General features: G+C 42.1%; 1 protein-coding gene and 1 long non-coding RNA gene across 2 annotated transcripts in view; one reads left to right on the top strand and one right to left on the bottom strand.

The window, feature by feature from the left end:
• TRPM8 (transient receptor potential cation channel subfamily M member 8) overlaps window positions 1-17,479 on the top strand; it is a 2,182,726-nt gene that overhangs the window by 1,441,989 nt on the left and 723,258 nt on the right. Inside the window, 1 exon segment of the mRNA XM_033944097.1 lies at window positions 11,725-11,870. Within this exon segment, the coding sequence (XP_033799988.1) occupies window positions 11,725-11,870 (146 nt within the window).
• On the bottom strand, window positions 4,087-5,486 carry LOC117361228. The gene is made up of 3 exons (XR_004539608.1): window positions 5,457-5,486; window positions 4,309-4,330; window positions 4,087-4,224 (listed from the first exon to the last, which is right to left on the bottom strand). It is a non-coding gene; the product is annotated as an uncharacterized LOC117361228 (long non-coding RNA).

Raw genomic sequence — 17,479 nt, 5'->3', positions numbered from 1 at the left:
CTGGAAGAGTGGGCCAAAAAGTGGCAAATGAGCTTCAACATAGGGAAATGCAAAGTCATGCATGTGGGGAAAAAGAACCCAATGTTCACTTACAAAATGGGGAGATCACCGCTAGGGGTGAGCAACCTTGAAAGAGACCTGGGAGTGATGGTAGACACAACATTGAAGGCGTCGGCGCAGTGCGCCACAGCCTCAAAGAAAGCAAACAAAATGTTGGGTATCATTAAGAAGGGTATCACGACCAGGACGAAGGAAGTCATCCTGCCACTGTATCGTTCAATGGTGCGCCCGCACCTGGAGTACTGTGTCTAGTACTGGTCGCCGTACCTCAAGAAGGACTTGAGAGATTCCAGAGAAGAGCAACTAAGCTAATAAAGGGTATGGAGGACCTCTCATATACTGACAGACTGAAAAAGCTGGGGCTTTTCTCCCTGGAAAAGCGGAGACTTAGAGGAGACATGATAGAAACCTTCAAAATCCTTAAGGGCATAGAGAAAGTGAATAAGGACAGATTTTTCAAACTGTGGGGAGCCACAAGCACTAGGGGTCACTCAGAGAAACTGAAAGGGGACAGGTTTAAAACAAATGCTAGGAAGTTCTTTTTTACCCAGAGGGTGGTGGACACATGGAACGCGCTTCCAGAGAATGTGATAGGCCAGAACTCTGTACAGGGGTTCAAGGAGGGTTTGGATAGGTTCCTGGAGGATAAGGAGATAGAGGGGTACAGATATAACTAGAGGTAGTTTATAGAAATAGGCAGAAACCACTTCACAGGTCACGGACCTGATGGGCCGCCGCGGGAGCGGACCGCTGGGCGAGATGGACCTCGGTCTGACCCAGTGGAGGCAACTTCTTATGTTCTTATGTTCTTACATGATAGAAACCTTCAAGATCATGAAGGGCATAGAAAAAGTAGACAGGGACAGATTTTTCAAATTATGGGGGCACAAGTACAAGGGGGCACTCAGAGAAATTGAAAGGGGAAAGGTTTAGAACAAACACCAGGAAGTTCTTATTCACCCAAAGGGTGGTGGAAACATGGAACGAGCTACCGAAGGATGTGATAAGCAGGAGCACGCTACAGGGCTTCAAAGAAGGTTTGGATAAGTACCTGGAGGAGAAAGGGATTGAGGGGTACAGATAGGAGTAGAGGTAGGTTATAGGGATAGGATTAGAGGATTAGAGGTAAGTTATAAAATTAGTCAAGGACCACTGTTCAGGCAAGTAGGCCTGATGGGCCGCCGCGGGAGCGGACCACTGGGCAAGATGGACCTCTGGTCTGCCTCAGCGGAGGCAACTTCTTATGTTCTTATGTTCTACTGTTCGCCGTACCTTAAGAAGGATATGGTGATACTCGAGAAGGTCCAGAAAAGAGCAACAAGAATGATAAAGGGCATGGAAAACCTTTCATATGCTGAAAGGCTGGAGAAGCTGGGGCTCTTTTCTTTGGAAAAGCGGAGACTTAGAGGAGACATGATAGAAACTTACAAGATCATGAAGGGTATAGAGAAGGTAGAGAGGGACAGATTCTTCAGACTGGTGAGGGCAACAAGAACAAGAGGGCACTCAAAAAACTTGAAGGGAGACAGATTCAGAACAAATGCTAGGAAGTTCTTCACTCAGAGGGTGGTGGATGCCTGGAATGCGCTTCCAGAGGAAGTGGTAGAGCAGAGTATGATTTTGGGTTTCAAAAAGGGATTGGACATGTTCCTGAAGGAAAAGGGGATTGAAGGGTATAATTAGAGGGGTACTATACAGGATAAAATGTCTTAGTAAAGGATCACTTACAGGTCATTGACCTGGGGGGCCACTGTAGGAGCGGACTGCTGGGCACGATGGACCTATGGTCTGACTCGGCAGAGGCGATGCTTATGTTCTTAAGAAATATTGGATGCACAGTCAGAAGAAGAAAGTGCAACCAGAGACTCATGAAATCACCAGACAACTAAGGTAGGAAAAATGATTTTATTTTCAATTTAGTGATCAAAATGTGTCCATTTTGAGAATTTATATCTGCTGTCTATATTTTGCACCATGGCTCCCTTTTTTTTAAACTCCCTTCATTTTTATAACTTAAATCAAGTGTAACAAAAAGTAACATCATTTTAACTTAAATATATCACTTGAAATTCTATAATTAATTATACTCATATTTTATCCCATTCCCTCCCAACTCTTCATTATATCATAACACATATATCATATAATAAAGACTTTCCTTTCATTCAAAGCACCTAGTAAAAATTCAAGAAATTACTCCCTACCCATTATTTAATTTGTACGTACCAGGGAAATGATATTTATTCATTGTAATAATTTGTTAATGGCCCACACACATCTTGAAATTTATTAAAATTTCCTTTCTGAAGAGTTAATGTTCTTTCCATTTTATAAATATGACACACTGAATTCCACCAAAAACTATAATTTAATCTATTCCAATTTTTCCAATTGCATGTTATTTGTTGTATGGTGATTCCTGTTAAAATAAGTAAGAGTTTATTATTTTTGGAAGATATTTGGCTCTTAGCCCTCATAGACATGCCAAATAATACTGTATCATATGATAATGCCACATAATTTTCTAACAAATTATTAATCTGGCCCCAAATTGATTTCCAAAAAGCCATAATAAATGGACTATAGAACAATAAATGATCTAAAGTCCCTGCTTCAAGATGACAATGCCAACATCTATCCGACTTAGAGCAATCTAATTTTTTTAAACGAACAGGGGTCCAGAATGCTCTATGTAACAGGAAAAACCATGGTTGTCTCATAGATGCAGACATCGTACATCTCATCCTCCAAGACCAAATTCGTGGCCATTGAAACACAGTAATTTGATGCTTAATCTCAATGCTCCAAATGTCCCGGAGACCAGTCTTTGGTTTTTTATTCATAAATCCAGATATTAATTTGTACCACTGAACGGTTTTTAGCGCAGGGAGCCTATGAGCGTCAAGAGCAGTACGGGGCATTCAGCGCAGCTCCCTGCGCTAAAAACTGCTATCGCGGTTTAGTAAAAAGGGAGGGGGTATATTTATCTACTTTTGTATGGTTCTTACTAAGGTGACATTGCATAGAGTCATCTGCCTTGATCTTTTTGAAAAAACCCTGGAATATAAATGATAATTAACATTTTCTCTGCGTACAGTGTGCTTTATGTTTTTTAAAATTTTTTATTGTTGGTAGATCATTTTGACTTGGTAATTTTAAAAGTAGATCGCAAGGCCAAAAAGTGTTGGCACCCATGGCATAGACTCACATTCAGAAGCAACCTCCTTGACTCGAGTAGTGAAATTAGAAAGCCATCCAGTCATGGCAGCTGCTCCATCTGTGCAAATACTAACACAAAGTGACCAATTCAGTTTTCCTGACATGTAATCATTCAAAGACTTGCAGCTCTGCAGCTGTGGTGTTGGTTGGCAACAAAAGTGCATATAGCAGAAGATAGAGGATTACTATACAGGTCCTGGACCTGATGGGCCACCGCGTGAGCGGACTGCTGGGCATGATGAACCTCTGGTCTGACCCAGCAGAGGCACTGCTTATGTTCTTAACTGTTTTTGTCAGTTGGCTTCTTATAGATGGTAGTTTGGAAGCTGTGTCTGTCTTTCTTAATCGTAATATCCAAAAAGGGAATATGTTCCTTGTGATATTCCATTTTAAATTTGAGGTTAATGTCACATGAATTTAGCCAATTGAGGTGGCAGAGGGAAGTTCCTGGCGAGGAAGGCAGTGAAGCAGCCTGTTCAGTGCTGCCGCCGACGCTGTTTGAAGCGGAAGTATGTCGGCCTTGTGGTGGGAGGGTCGGTGGGGTTCTGCTGTGTGGAATGGGAAAGAGGGATGGAAAGATGTTGCGCAAGGGAATCTCTCTTGGGCTGGGGGTTGGGGGACCCCTGCTGTAGTAGAATAAAATAATAGATTTCTGAAATTTATTTTATTTTACACAAGTCTAGTAACATAATAGGAACCAGAAGAAGAAGGACACACTTAGTTACATTACAGAGGGAGGCAAAAATATTTTTATTTGCTTATATACAATAGTAAGAATATTTACAGAATTATCAGAAAGATTTCCTGCACTGATCCTGGTTCCAGTATATCCTGAATGCTTGGTGGCTTCCAGAGTTAAAGACCACAGTCCAGCTCCAGTTGCTTCAAGAGTCCAATTTCCTGATTGTCTTCATCTTCATCTGATGCTAGCCAACATAAGAAAGCCTGAAAACAAAGGAGAGGTTTTCTTTTCTTTTTCTTTTCCTGTGTGCATACAGTGGTTATAACTTTGGTTAGTGGTTCACTTACCTGAAGGACCTTGAATAGGTACCTGCAAAGAAAAGAAGCAGTTATTATTATTTAATAAATGAGAGACACATTAGATAAAGAGTAAAGAGAATCTCCCTGAATGGCCAAGTCTTTCCCTTAACAAACTCCTTAAAAATACTCGGAGTGACTCTCGACCTCAACCTTACCTTCGAAGCTCACACCGACCTTCTGGTCAAAAAAGGCTTCGCCACCTTATGGAAGCTAAGATCCATCAGAAAATACTTTGACGCCCCCTCATTCCGCCTACTTGTGCAATCCTCTATCTTAAGTCTAGTCGACTACTGCAACATCATCTACCTGGGATCTTTCAAAAAAACCACACAAAGATTGCGAATTATTCAAAACACGGCAATCCGACTGATCTTCGGACTAAAAAAATGGGAACATATAACTCCCTACTACCACAAACTTCACTGGCTACCCCTAGAAGCAAGAGTGCTATTCAAGTTCACCTGTTTCTGCTACAAATCCATCCTTGGCTTGGCCCCCCTTTACTTAGTACCCCATTTTATCCTAGACCGCCCATCCAAACTCACACATAGAACCCACCTGTTTAGCTACCCTACCCTAAGGACCTGCCATTACAAAAGATATCTAAATAGAACTTTTGCCTTCCAAGCAAGTCATCACAATAACTGGCTGGCCCACATCATCTCACGCACTTCATCCTACTTAAACTTCAGGAAGCTACTAAAAACTAATCTTTTCACCCGATTCATACCCTAAGACCCTATGCCCACCCTGGCCCCTCCTATCTCTCTATGTCCTTTACGCAGATTGTCTTGACCTTCTTCCCTGTACCATTTCATTGCCATAATTGTACCCATCTTTCTTTCTGTTTGTACCATTTTTTCTCTCTGTTGTACCATTTTTTCTCTGCCACCTAATTTTCTCTGATTGTAACATTGTACCATTTTCGCTGATTGTCCAGCCTTCTTCGTTGCAAATCGCCTCGAACTACTATGGCTTTGGCGGTATATAAGAAATAAAATTATTATTATTATTATAAGAGTGTAAGGAAGGGAGTGTAACCTGTAAACAGGAACTCCTTATTGCGACCTGTGGGAGATAAGATTAGGAAACAAGTAGCTTTAAAGAGTGAGAGTATAATGTGAGAGAATACTTACCTGAAAAATTCCTGGGTTTCTCTAATTCTGACCTGCAGAAGACAAAAATTAGATTATTTGAGCACTTTAAGTTAAAGAGAGTTGACATTGAGAGTTTTGAAATGGTTTTGAGTGAATTGTTTTAATCAGAATATTTAATCTTGCACTTTAAATGGGGAATGCTTTTAATACCGTTTTTTAAATTATATTTTAACCTAATAAAAGCACTTTAATGTTATGCAACACACTTCTGAGTTTTCTTTTTGTGCAATAAATTTTTAATTCATTTTGAATTGGTATTTTGTGAAGTTGTATTTCTTTACCAGGCACATTAAGACTCATACCAAACAGAACTATTGAAAGATTTTTATTCTTGTAGGGTGTTCGGAAGTGTACCTTGACCCAGTGGAAATTCCACTTACCACCCAGTGCTGTGACCTTAGCTAATTAGCTGTTGCATTGGGTCAGGGTAGCATTGAACCCCAGAGGGAGCTGCAGGGGTTTTCACATACAAATTATCTTAAGGCTCTCTATACCAGTCTAACATACCCAGTCCCTTAGTAGGATTTAATTAAGCAGCTCAATAATAAGTTGCAGACAGTATCAAGCAGCAAGAGGGGAGCTATCCAGTCTTTTGCATCAAGTGTATCATGTATGATTATCTCCCAGTTGGTTCCCTTGAGGCTAGAGTAGAAGACTTGGTGGAGCTTAGGGAGACAGAGGTACATAGTGAGCAGTAGTGGCTCGTGGCCAGTAGGGGGTGATGTCTATGGGATGGTAATGGAATGGACATCAGGACATGATAGTGCAGTATTTTGTGGAATTTTTCTACAAAAATGGCCTGCTTTTCATATGATTCTGGGTAACTTTAGTCAGATACAAGCATATGTGTTAGTTAAGGCTATGCCCAATAGAAGCGTATGAAAAATTGGTGAATAAAAATCTGAATATGGATGTAGCCAAGGCCAGAAAAACACACTACAGATTAATATTAAGGGAAAGCATAATAATATTATTTTTATGTACTTTGCTATTAAGCTAGATCATGGAGGAAATCAGGATATACATGAACTCCATTTTATTCTCTGTCTTTCTGTATCTGTTTGGCTGAACTCCATTTTGTGTTCAACTTTTTTCCCTGCCTTTGTTTAGGTTTTCCTGCTCTAGCATCTTGGTTCTAATTGATACCAGATGTGCCTTAGGCTGGGTAGGAAGAGCATATTAGATTACGTATCTCAAACTAAGATATAACATGCATTAAATATGAATGACATATAATGTGTGAAGCTATGAATGAAATTATGAATGTTTGGGGCCCCAAGTATGGATGGATGAAAGAATCTATATTTAAAATGAAATGGTTTATAAAAAGAATACTGAGAAAGGATCCTGAACACGGCATCTGGAAATGGTTAAGTTAGAAAGGCTTCTGTGTGAAGATCGATGTAGTTTGAGGCTGTCAGCTTGGGGAGAGGGGGAGGCAGCCCCTCCTCCTCCTTCTCCTTGATTGCCTTTTTCAGGGCAGGCTGAGAATATTTCAGCACCCTTTTAACAAATGCAGAATTCTCAATATACCTTTGTGAAAAGGATAAAAGGAATATTGGATATGTTATAAAATATTAATGTATATTCAGAAATGAATGTAAACAAACAAATATGATTTCTGAAACTTTTAAACATATAAAGGAATTTTCTTTGTCTAACTTTAAACACCACCTGTTAGTTTTGATTGGCTGACAAGCCAATGATGTCATACTGAACTTAAGGTATATAATGGGGAGCTTTGAAGTATCGAGTTGAGCTCGTTATCAGAAGGCCAGCATTTTGGCAACTATAACGACCTCCCACTAATGCAACTATTCTTTTAACTATTCTTTTGAATTTCATAATGGAAGAATAAAAACAATAAAATTAAATATTTTGGTAAATCTTGCGTTAGCGTCATTTTCCATGTTTTTTGTTATTTTTCACACCGTGAGTGAAAGCTAGCAGCTTAATTGGTAACTGCAGCTTTATGAGTGCGCTGGCGTGCTCAATAGAGGAGACCTACAGAGATGTTGTAGAGAAATCCCACCTCTAGTCTGGTAGCTTCTGTGCTGCCTTGGAGGAGAGAGGTCCCCTAAAAGGAAAACATCACCCTGGTGATGCAGGAAATGATCCTGTGGCCAGGACCTGTCCACCAGGAGATGCAATATCCTCTTACACCATGGATCTATCTCTAGGGACTTCAGCCCAGAAGAGAGGAGTTAAGACAACCATTGTAGTGGGAGATTCAATCATTAGGCATATAGATAGCTAGGTGGCTGGTGGATGTGATGATCGACTGGTCACTTGCCTATCTGGTGTGAAGGTGGAAGACCTCATGCGTCACTTAGATATTAGTGCTGGGGAGAAGCCCACTGTCTTGGTAGGTGTGGGTACTAATGACATAGGAAAATAGGGGAAGGAGGTTCTGGAAGCCAAATTTAGGCTCTTAGGTAGAAAGCTGAAATCCAGATCCTCCAATGTAGCATTTTCAGAAATTCTCTCCGTTCCACGTGCAGGACCCAAGAGACAGGCAGAGCACCGAAGTCTCAATGTGCGGTTGAGATGATAGTGCAGGATTGAAGGATTTAGATTTGCTAGGAACTGGGCTACCTTCTGGGGAAGGGGGGGTCTATTCTGAAAGGATGGACTCTACTTTAACTGGGATGGAATAAGGCTGCTGGCACTAACATTGAAAAAAGAGATAGAGTAGCTTTTAAACTGATAGGGGAAATCTGACAGTCGCCCAGGAACAGATGGTTCAGTGTGGAGTATCCTTGAAGGATATTGTTGAATCAGAACATTTAGGGAGTCCCAATAGAGAAGTTTCAATAATGGTGAAAGAAAGCCAGGAGGATAATTGGAGGGAGGGGGGAGTGGTTGCACTATATGTTAAAGAGGGAATTCAGTCAAACAAAATAAACATTCTGCATGACACAGATAGCAGTTTGGAATCCATATGATATAAATTCCATGAGTGAATGGAAGGAATATGCGGGTAGGGTTATACTACTGTCCCTGGGACAAAATGAGCAGACAGATGAAGAAATATTTTCAGTGATTAGGAAAGCTGGCAAATTGGGCTATAGTGTAATAATAGGTGATTTCAACTACAAATATAAAAAAAGAAATGTGCTAGCAAAGGTATAAGAAGACTGAATACCTAAACCAACCTCGAGGAAGGACACACAAAAAGGACAGAAAGAACAAAAAACTCAAAAGAGACAAAGTGAAGAAAAAGACCTCAGTTAGGTTTCATATGTCTAAAAAAAACCCTCCTTTTTGTTTGTCCTTCCTCGAGTATGGGTTTAGATATTCATTCTTCTTATACCTGTGCTAGCACATTTCTTTTTTGATATTTATGGTTATATAAGTGTGCTATTTTCAGTATTAGAGTGGTATTATTTCAACTACCCCTACATTGACTGGATAAATGTTAACTAGGGAGGTAAATTCCTAGACATCATAAATTAAATGACTGAGAAAAGGGAGAGCTATTTTAGATTTGGTCCTTAATGAAATGCAGAACATAGTATGGGAGGTAGCTGTTGGGTCCGCTGGGAAACTGTGATCATAACATGATCAAATTTGAGCTGATAACTGGAATGATGTCACTAAAGAAATCTACTGTAGGGGCATTTAATTTTTACAAGGGCAACTATGAAAAAATGAGGAAAATGGTTAAAAAGAAGTAAAAAGGGTCTGTGGCAAAGGTCAGAAGTGTAAACCAGGTGTGGATGTTGTTTAAAAATACTATTCTAAAAAAGCCCAGACCAGATGTATTTTACATATGAAAAAGGTAGAAAGAAGAGAAAATGAGAGCCCACATGTTTAAAAGGTGAGGTGAAAGAGGCTATTACAGCCAAGAAAACATCCTTTAAAGAATGTAAAAAGGATTCCAATGAATAAAATAAGAAGAGAAATAAACAATAGCAAGTTAGATGCAAAGCATTGATAAAGAAAGCTAAACAAGAATATGACAAACAACTTACCAAAAAGGCAAAAACTCATAGTAACAATTTTTTAGGTACATCAAAAGCAGAAAACCTGTGAGGGAATCCATGGGACCATTGGATGATCAAGGAGTAAAAGGTACTCTCAGGAAGGGTAAAGCCATAGCAGAGAGACTGAATTAATTCTTTGCTTTGGTCTTTACAGTAGAAGATGTAAGAAATCTACCTGAACCAGAAATGGTTTTCAAGGGTGATGAGGCAGAGGAATTTAAAGAAATCTCAGTGAACCTGGAAGATGTACTAAGCCAAATTGACAAGTTAAACAGTGATAAACCACCTGCACTGGATGGTATACATTCCAGGGTACTAAAAGAACTCAAACATGAAACTGCTGATCTGTTGTTAGTGATCTGTAACCTGTCACTAAAATCGTCTGTAGTACCTAAAGATTGGAGGATGGCCAATGCTATGCCGATTTTTTATAGACCAACAAGCCTGACTTCAGTGCCGGACAAAATGGTAGAAGCAATTATAAAAAATAAAATTGTGAAACATGTAGACAAACATGATTTAATGAGACAGAGTCAGCATGGGTTCAGGCAAGGGAGGTCTTGTCTCACTAATTTGTATGACTTCTTTGTAGGTGTGAATAAACATTTAGATAATGGTGAGCCGGTTGATATAGTGTGTCTGGATTTCAAGGGAGCTTCCAAGAAAGCTCCTAATAAGTTTCTCCTGAGAAAATTAAGAGTCATGGGATAGGGCAATGTTCAATTGTCAATAGTCATGGGATAGGAGGCAATGTTCAATTTTGGATTAAGAATTGGTTATCAGACAGAAAACAGGGTTAAATGGCCATTTTTCTTAATGGAGGAGGGCAAATAGTGGAGTGTGGCAGGGAGCTGTACTGGGACCAGTGCTATTTAACTTATTTATAAGTGATCTAGAAACTGGAACGACGAGTGAGGTGATTAAATTTGCAGATGACACTAAACTGTTCAAAGCTGTTAAAATGCATGCGGACTGTGAAAAACTGGGAATTGGAAGACTGGGCATCTGAGGCTAGAGATTAGTGTTTTGGGCTGCTTTTTGAAAGACTGACCTGTGTATGATGAAACCCTGTAGGAGTAGGTTATGGGACAGAACTTTTGAATATAAGAACTGATACTTGCTGTGCTAATTTTCTGCTGATCTGTGGAAGAAACAGGCCACCTAATTTTTTGAACATAAATAGTGTTATTATACATTTAACCCTTTGTGTGGCTCTGGTTTTCAAGAGTCCAGACCCTACCCTCGCTCAGACTGCTACAATGGGATACAGTTTTATTTTACCACTATCTAATGCTATTTAAGCATACTATAGGTTCTATTTTATGCAATGAGACCTAATAACTACGCCCCTTATTCATTTTGCTGCCATACACATTCATAAGTGTACACTTACCTGCAAAAGCATTGGTATTCTATACGTTTACACACATAAGTTGTACATACTGTAAGTGCAGGTGGACAAGTGTAGTGCCCTTGCACTAAGAGTTAAACTGCTCATATTTTTGTATCACATTTAGAGATGAGTCGATTTATACTTTGTAAATAATATTGAAGCATATGATTTTGCAAAGCTATACTGTCTCATTTATTCTCCCCTTATGTCTCATGTCTGTGTCCAATTAGGGATACCAGATGCCCAGATTTACCCAGACATGTCCTCTTTTTAGAGGACTGTCTGGGTGTCTGAACGGTTTCCTGGACTGGAGTGAATTTGTCTGGGTTTTGGACTCACTCTCTCCAGTCCAGCCTCCACCCTGTAGTTGGGATTCTCCCCTTTCTCCAGTACCTCCTCTGGCACTGCGATTTCAAAACTTCAGGCAGTCAACAGCATTAGTAATGCAATCTTTCTGCCATTGGCCTGCCCCAGAAGTCATCACTCTGCAGCATCCCACCTAAATGGGAACAGGAAGTGCTGCAGAGTGAAGGCTTCTGGGCAGGCTGATGGCAGAAGGATCATTTTGATAACACTACTGGCTGCCAGCTGCCTGAAGTTTTTGAAATTGCAGTGCCTGAGGAGGTACTGGAGATAGAGGAGACTCACAAGACCCAGACCTGACTTTGGGGTGGCCCGCATGGTGGGCTGGAGAGAAAGAGGCTGTACTGGGGGTCATGAGGAGGTTTAAGGTGAGACTAATGGGAGACAGTGGTGGGGCAGGGTACTGGGGGTAGGGCAGGATGGGGCATTTGTGGGGGTGTGGTCATATGTCCTCTTTCTTGGCTTAAAAAATATGGTAACCCTATGTCTAATTGCTTTTTCACAGAGCTTTTTACAGAGTGTTATAGCAATGATGAAGAACTGGCAGAACAGCTACTAGTCTACTCCTGTGAAGCCTGGGGTGGGAGCAATTGCCTGGAACTTGCAGTGGAAGCAAAAGATCAACGATTTGTTGCTCAGCCTGGAGTTCAGGTAAAGGGACAAAGACAGGAGAAGTACCCAACACTGAGATATTCATAAAATAAGGGTCCCTTTTACAACTGTGCATAGGAAGTGCTAAAAAAATTACTATAAGGATATAACCACTAATGAAAGACAAATTAAACCTCTATGAAATATAAAAGAAAAAATGCATCTTAGTTAATAATGCAAAACGTTTAAATATGGTACTAATTCTTGATTCTTACATAGTCTCAAGAATATTTATACCCTTCACAGAATTCTCCAATCCCCTTAAATCTACCTCCCCTTTTGTAACTTGCTTTGCAACAATAAATATGTCAAGCGAATCAATACATATTTGCTTTAGTGTGTGGGAAAGAGAAACAGTTATACATAGGGTTACCAGATGTCCAGATTTCCCCGGACATGTCCTCTTTTTTGAGGACATGTCCAGGTGTTCAGCCGTCTTTTCTAGGTTTTGAAAAGCAACGAGCAACATCGGGACGGCATCTGCGCATGTGCAGATGCAATACGCTGATGTCACACACATGCAAATGACGTCATTGCGTCACACCAGCGCATGCGTAGATGCTGTCCCAATGAGCAAACAGGTCAAGGGGGTGGAGATGGGGCTGGAATGGGTTGGGGCCATGGGTCCTTTCATTCCCCAAAATTTGGTAAGCCTAGTTATACAGGCACTATAAATATTCAGAAAAGCATTGCCTTTTTTGTTGAACAAGAATATAATAAGGCACTGGAAACTAAAAATCTGAATATTCTCTTGCAGCCATTGCACTAAAACCCATAGGAATTGAATGGGCTTCAGTTCATTTGCCATGGGAAAATTGAGATCGCTGCTTTGTAAAAGGAGCCCTAAGATTTTTTCACTACTAAAGAAGTTTTACAATCTAAATATCTAGATTTACAAATGTGTGTTAGCATATTAAAATACATTAGTGCACATTTAATATAATTTATTATCAGTGTCTATTTACTAATGCATATGTATACATGTTTAGTAAATCAGGTCAATACTGGGCCTCTTCTCCCTTGAAAAGAGGAGACTGAGAGGAGACATGATCGAAACATTCAAAATACTGAAGGGAATAGACTTAGTAGATAAAGACAGACTGTTCACACTCTCCAAGGTAGGGAGAACGAGAGGGCACTCTCTAAAGTTGAAAGGGGATAGATTCCGTACAAATGTAAGGAAGTTCTTCTTCACCCAGAGTGGTGGAGAGCTGGAATACTCTTCCAGAGTCTGTTGTAGAGGAAAACTTGGATGTACGCAGGTGAAGCTGGACTCATTTAGAGCACTAGTCTTTGACTTGGAGGCTGCCATGTGAGCGCACTGCTGGACAGGATGGACCACTAGTCTGACCCAGCAGTGGCAATTCTTATGTTCAATTTAAAAGGGCAGATGAGGATCCTGCCTGGTTAAATCATACTCAGCTGGCTGGCTGTTGTTATTATCAGCACTTTACTAGGTAGTGCCACTGAATATTGGCTCTAATCACATAAACTGAAGCTGAGCAGTATAGGGGCATTTGGGGACAGAGCTGAGGAGGAGCCTGGAGGTAAACACCGACCAGAGATATTGAGTGCCAGTTCCAGTGATCATGGAGCTATTGCTGTTTGGGGGGGGGGGTACAAGATGAAGGTATGCTACTTGACAGTTAATTTTCTTGTTTGAGTTGGCACAGCATTATGTACATGTACTGGCAAATAGGGTGAGTGCAAACACATACTGTATATATTGTGGCGGGACCCAGACCCAGCAGCAGGGCAAAGCCCGTACCCCCACCACTTGCAAATTGTCCAGCTCTCCACGGAGTGCCAATGGGGATATACAGACCTCCAACACAAGCAGTCTCTAAGTCTTTTCCTCTTTTCAGAACCAAAAAGGTTTATTTGCTTTCACATTTTCTTCACAAAAAATAAATTGGCACCACAAATATTCCTCTTCACCATTCATATGGCTATTCCCATTAAACAGTTTATGGCAGGACCTTAATATTCCAAAAGTACAGTGTTTTATTTCTCAGCAAAACAGGAAAAAAATCTATACGAATCAGTTCTGCCCCATAAGCTGCTGCATTTTCACCGTTCAGGCAGCTCTCTTTAACAGGAACCTGAGTCCACTCTTTGCCAGCAGGCAATACTAGGCAGCACTCCTGCCTTCACATTTCTTCCCAGTGCTTTTGTAGCAACAGTAGAGCACTGGTCACATTTCTGCACAATTGTTTGCCTTGACCTGTAAATAACCTGCACAATACCGCCCTGATTCTTTATAGCTAAAGCTAGTATGTGGGGAAATCTTAACCACCCTTTATAATAATAAAACGCTGAGTGCGCATGTGCACTCTCGCCTCGTGATCCCTGATATCTGATCTGATGGGATGTGGCCGGTGAGAGTGCGCATGCGCGCTTACTTCGTAGGACACGCGGAGTGGCGGCTGCCCGGAGGAGGGCTGTCGGCAGAGGGCAGACGCCGGCGAAAAGGGCTAAGAAGCCGGTGGGAAGCGCAGAAAGCGCATAAGGCATCGGGCCTCCCTACTCTCCACCTCGCGCCGCTCTCCCTCAGCCTCGATACGGACAAAGTTTATTTCTTAGTTCAAAGCAGCCGCCGCGGCTCCTCTCTCGATCCCCGCCTGCATCGGAAGCCTTCTCCGACGCAGGTGCGGCTTGAGAGAGGAGCCGCACTGGCAGCTTTGAACTAAAAATTAAACTTTGTCCTTCAGCAAAAAACTTCCGTTGAGAGGTGCAAGCGCAGAGCGCGCTTCACCCCAACATACGACCTCGCCGGCTGTGGACTGTGCCTTTGCTGCTGCGCTTTTCGGTAGGCCTCCAAGCCGTGGCTCCTCCCCCCTGTCCCCACCCCTCTCCTTCATGGCTGCGGAAGAGAATGGAGTGTGGGGCTTGGTGGAAGTTTGTGTCTGGGTTGCAGGATGGTAAAGCTGCAGAGCTGGCAACAGGTACATGTGCATGCGTTTCTTCCCTCTCCTGGCCAAGACCCTGTAGATTAATGGCAGGCCTGATTATAGGGGGACAGGGATGGACAGGGGAAGAAGTGCTGATGGACGGGGGGGGTGCAGAAAAAGGAAGGGAGCCGTACTGCTGGACAGGGGGAGCAGGGATGGACAGGGGAAGAGGTGGACAGGGAGAGCAGGGATGGACAGGGGAAGAGGTGCTGATGGACCGGGGGGACAGAAAAAGGAAGGGAGGCGTACTGCTGGACAGGGGGAACAGGGATGGACATGGGAAGAGGTGCTGATGGACAGGGGGGGGCAGAAAAAGGAAGGGAGGCCTACTGCTGGACAGGGGGAGTAGGAAAGAGGTGATCATGGACAGGGGGTGTAAAACAAAGGGAGAAGGGCTGCTGCTGGATAAGGGGAGCAGTGAAGGGGTGGTGGTGGACACAGGGGAGATAAAAGGAAGGGAGAATGGACAGGGGGAGCAGGCAAGGGGTGGTTGTGGACAGCCAAGGAAAAAAAAAAGACAGAAAGAAAGAAAGACAGAAATACAGAAAGCCGCTAAGGAGAGAGAGAGAAAAAAAAAGAAATAAAGACAGACACACACACATATATTCTAGCACCCGTTAATGTAACAGGCTATAAGACTAGTTAATATCATATAACCCTGTGGTTAAGAAAATAATATAATAGCATAAGAATAGCCTTACTGGGTCAGACCAATAGTCTATCAAGCCTACTACAGGGAAGAGAGAATCCAGCACTTGTACAATCCCTCTGTAGTCTGGACGGTAGGATGTGTATCTTATCCAGCCAAAATCTGTAGGAATCTCAAATAACAAACTTGAGCCCCTCTCCGGCAGGGCAGGATTAATTCTTTGAGGGCCCCTAGGTACCCAAGTGCACTGGTCCCCCCTGGTCCTGCCCCGTCCATGCCCCGCCCCTACCCTACCCATGCCCCGCCCCTGGCCCACCCCCATTTATCTGTTTTCTTATTTACTTCTTTTTTTCCACTTGTATTTCTTTTTTTTAAATTCAAAACAAACAAAGATTAGCATACCAGTGCACAGTTTTTCTTCTATGCAATCCCCAAACATCTCTGAACAAATCCCCCTTCCTTCCCTTCCCACCTACTTACCCAGGGCTTTAACTCTGAACCCTTTCCATGCATATATAAAAGTGTTCAAATATTTGTAAAGCAGTAATACTATCTGAAATATGTCTATAATAACCAAGTTTACAACACCTCTCAACTGCCTCACTCTACGTCAATCAACTGTAACCCATATGTTCAAAGAAGCGTTGGATGAACACAGAGGATGTAGAATCAGAAAATAATATTAAATATTGAACTAAGGCCAGTACTGGGCAGACTTACATGGTCTGTATATGGCCGTTTGGGAGAGTATGGGCTGGAGAGGTCTTCAATGGCTGGGAGGGTGTAGATGGGCTGGAGTAGGTTTTTGACAGAGATTTCGGCAGTTGGAACTCTTTTTTTTTTTTTTTAATATAATTTTTATTGTAAAAGCAGTCAAATACACACATCCGTGGTCTGGCAGACGACCACATAACAGATATAACAACAAAGTAAAACAATAGGAAATACAGAAGCTTCATAGCAGAGGAGGTGTATTCATAACGTCCGTCATGAAGGAACATACATTCGATGGAATGAAAAGGAAGAGTTTCGCCACAATGAGTCTCAAAGGCGCCCCCGAAAGGACCCTCCTCAAGATAATAAAGACTGCAAAAACATTTTTGTCATTATTAGAAACCCCTCACCCCTCACTCACCCATCCATCCAACAGACATAACTATCCAGCACAAACAATCCACACATTTCACAACAGCCACCCACCTAGCACTCCACATACATACCATAATCAACCGATCTCGAGAGTCGCGTGCAAGTAGGCCAAAGCAGGCCCCAATCAAGGAGTCGCCCATACCTAAAAAAGGGGACCATATTTAAGGCAGGGCTCTGGGAGCTGTGGAGTCAGCCGCAACTTGAAATGCTCTCCACAGGGAAACATATACTACCCTATCACGTCCAGTAGATGCCGCATGGGATTAAACTTCAAAAGCAGCGAGCTCCCGCATGCGGTGGAGCCATTGGGTGAAGGATGCGGACTCAGGCCCCACCCAATGTAAAAGCAACAGCTTCTTCACCATTAAGAGTGCAGTGTACAAAAACTTCTGATACGGTTTGGTAAAGCCTGCGGCGGATACGTCCTCCATGTCACCCAACAATAAGAGGCCATAAGACCGGGGAATGGTCCGGCCGATGAGGCCCTCAAGAAAAGGGAGAACATGGAGCCATAGGGCTGCATGAGGGCACTCCAAAAACATGTGCAGTAGGGTGCCCCTCACTCTCTTACAATGAGAGCAAATGTCATCATCCCATAAACCCATGGCATGTCCCCGAGCCCTAGAGATGTAAGTCCGATGTAATATCTTAAATTGCATTTCCCTAAGGTCCATTGATCCCGTGAATTGAATAAGGTTAGTAAAAAGTTCCAGAAATTGAGTCTTGGTGTAATCAAGAGCTAAATCTCGAGACCACTGGGCCACAATACTAGGCAGATAAGAGGGGGGAAGCGCATTTTTGAGTAGCCTGTACCAAGTGGATAAAGTATTTGTCTGAGAAGGTAAGAGTGCCAAGTAAGA

The sequence above is a fragment of the Geotrypetes seraphini genome, chromosome 5 (genome assembly GCF_902459505.1).
Source record: "Geotrypetes seraphini chromosome 5, aGeoSer1.1, whole genome shotgun sequence".
In the NCBI taxonomy this organism is placed as follows: domain Eukaryota; kingdom Metazoa; phylum Chordata; class Amphibia; order Gymnophiona; family Dermophiidae; genus Geotrypetes; species Geotrypetes seraphini.
Note: the sequence above shows the minus strand (reverse complement) of the source record. Positions and strands in the feature narration are given on the sequence as shown.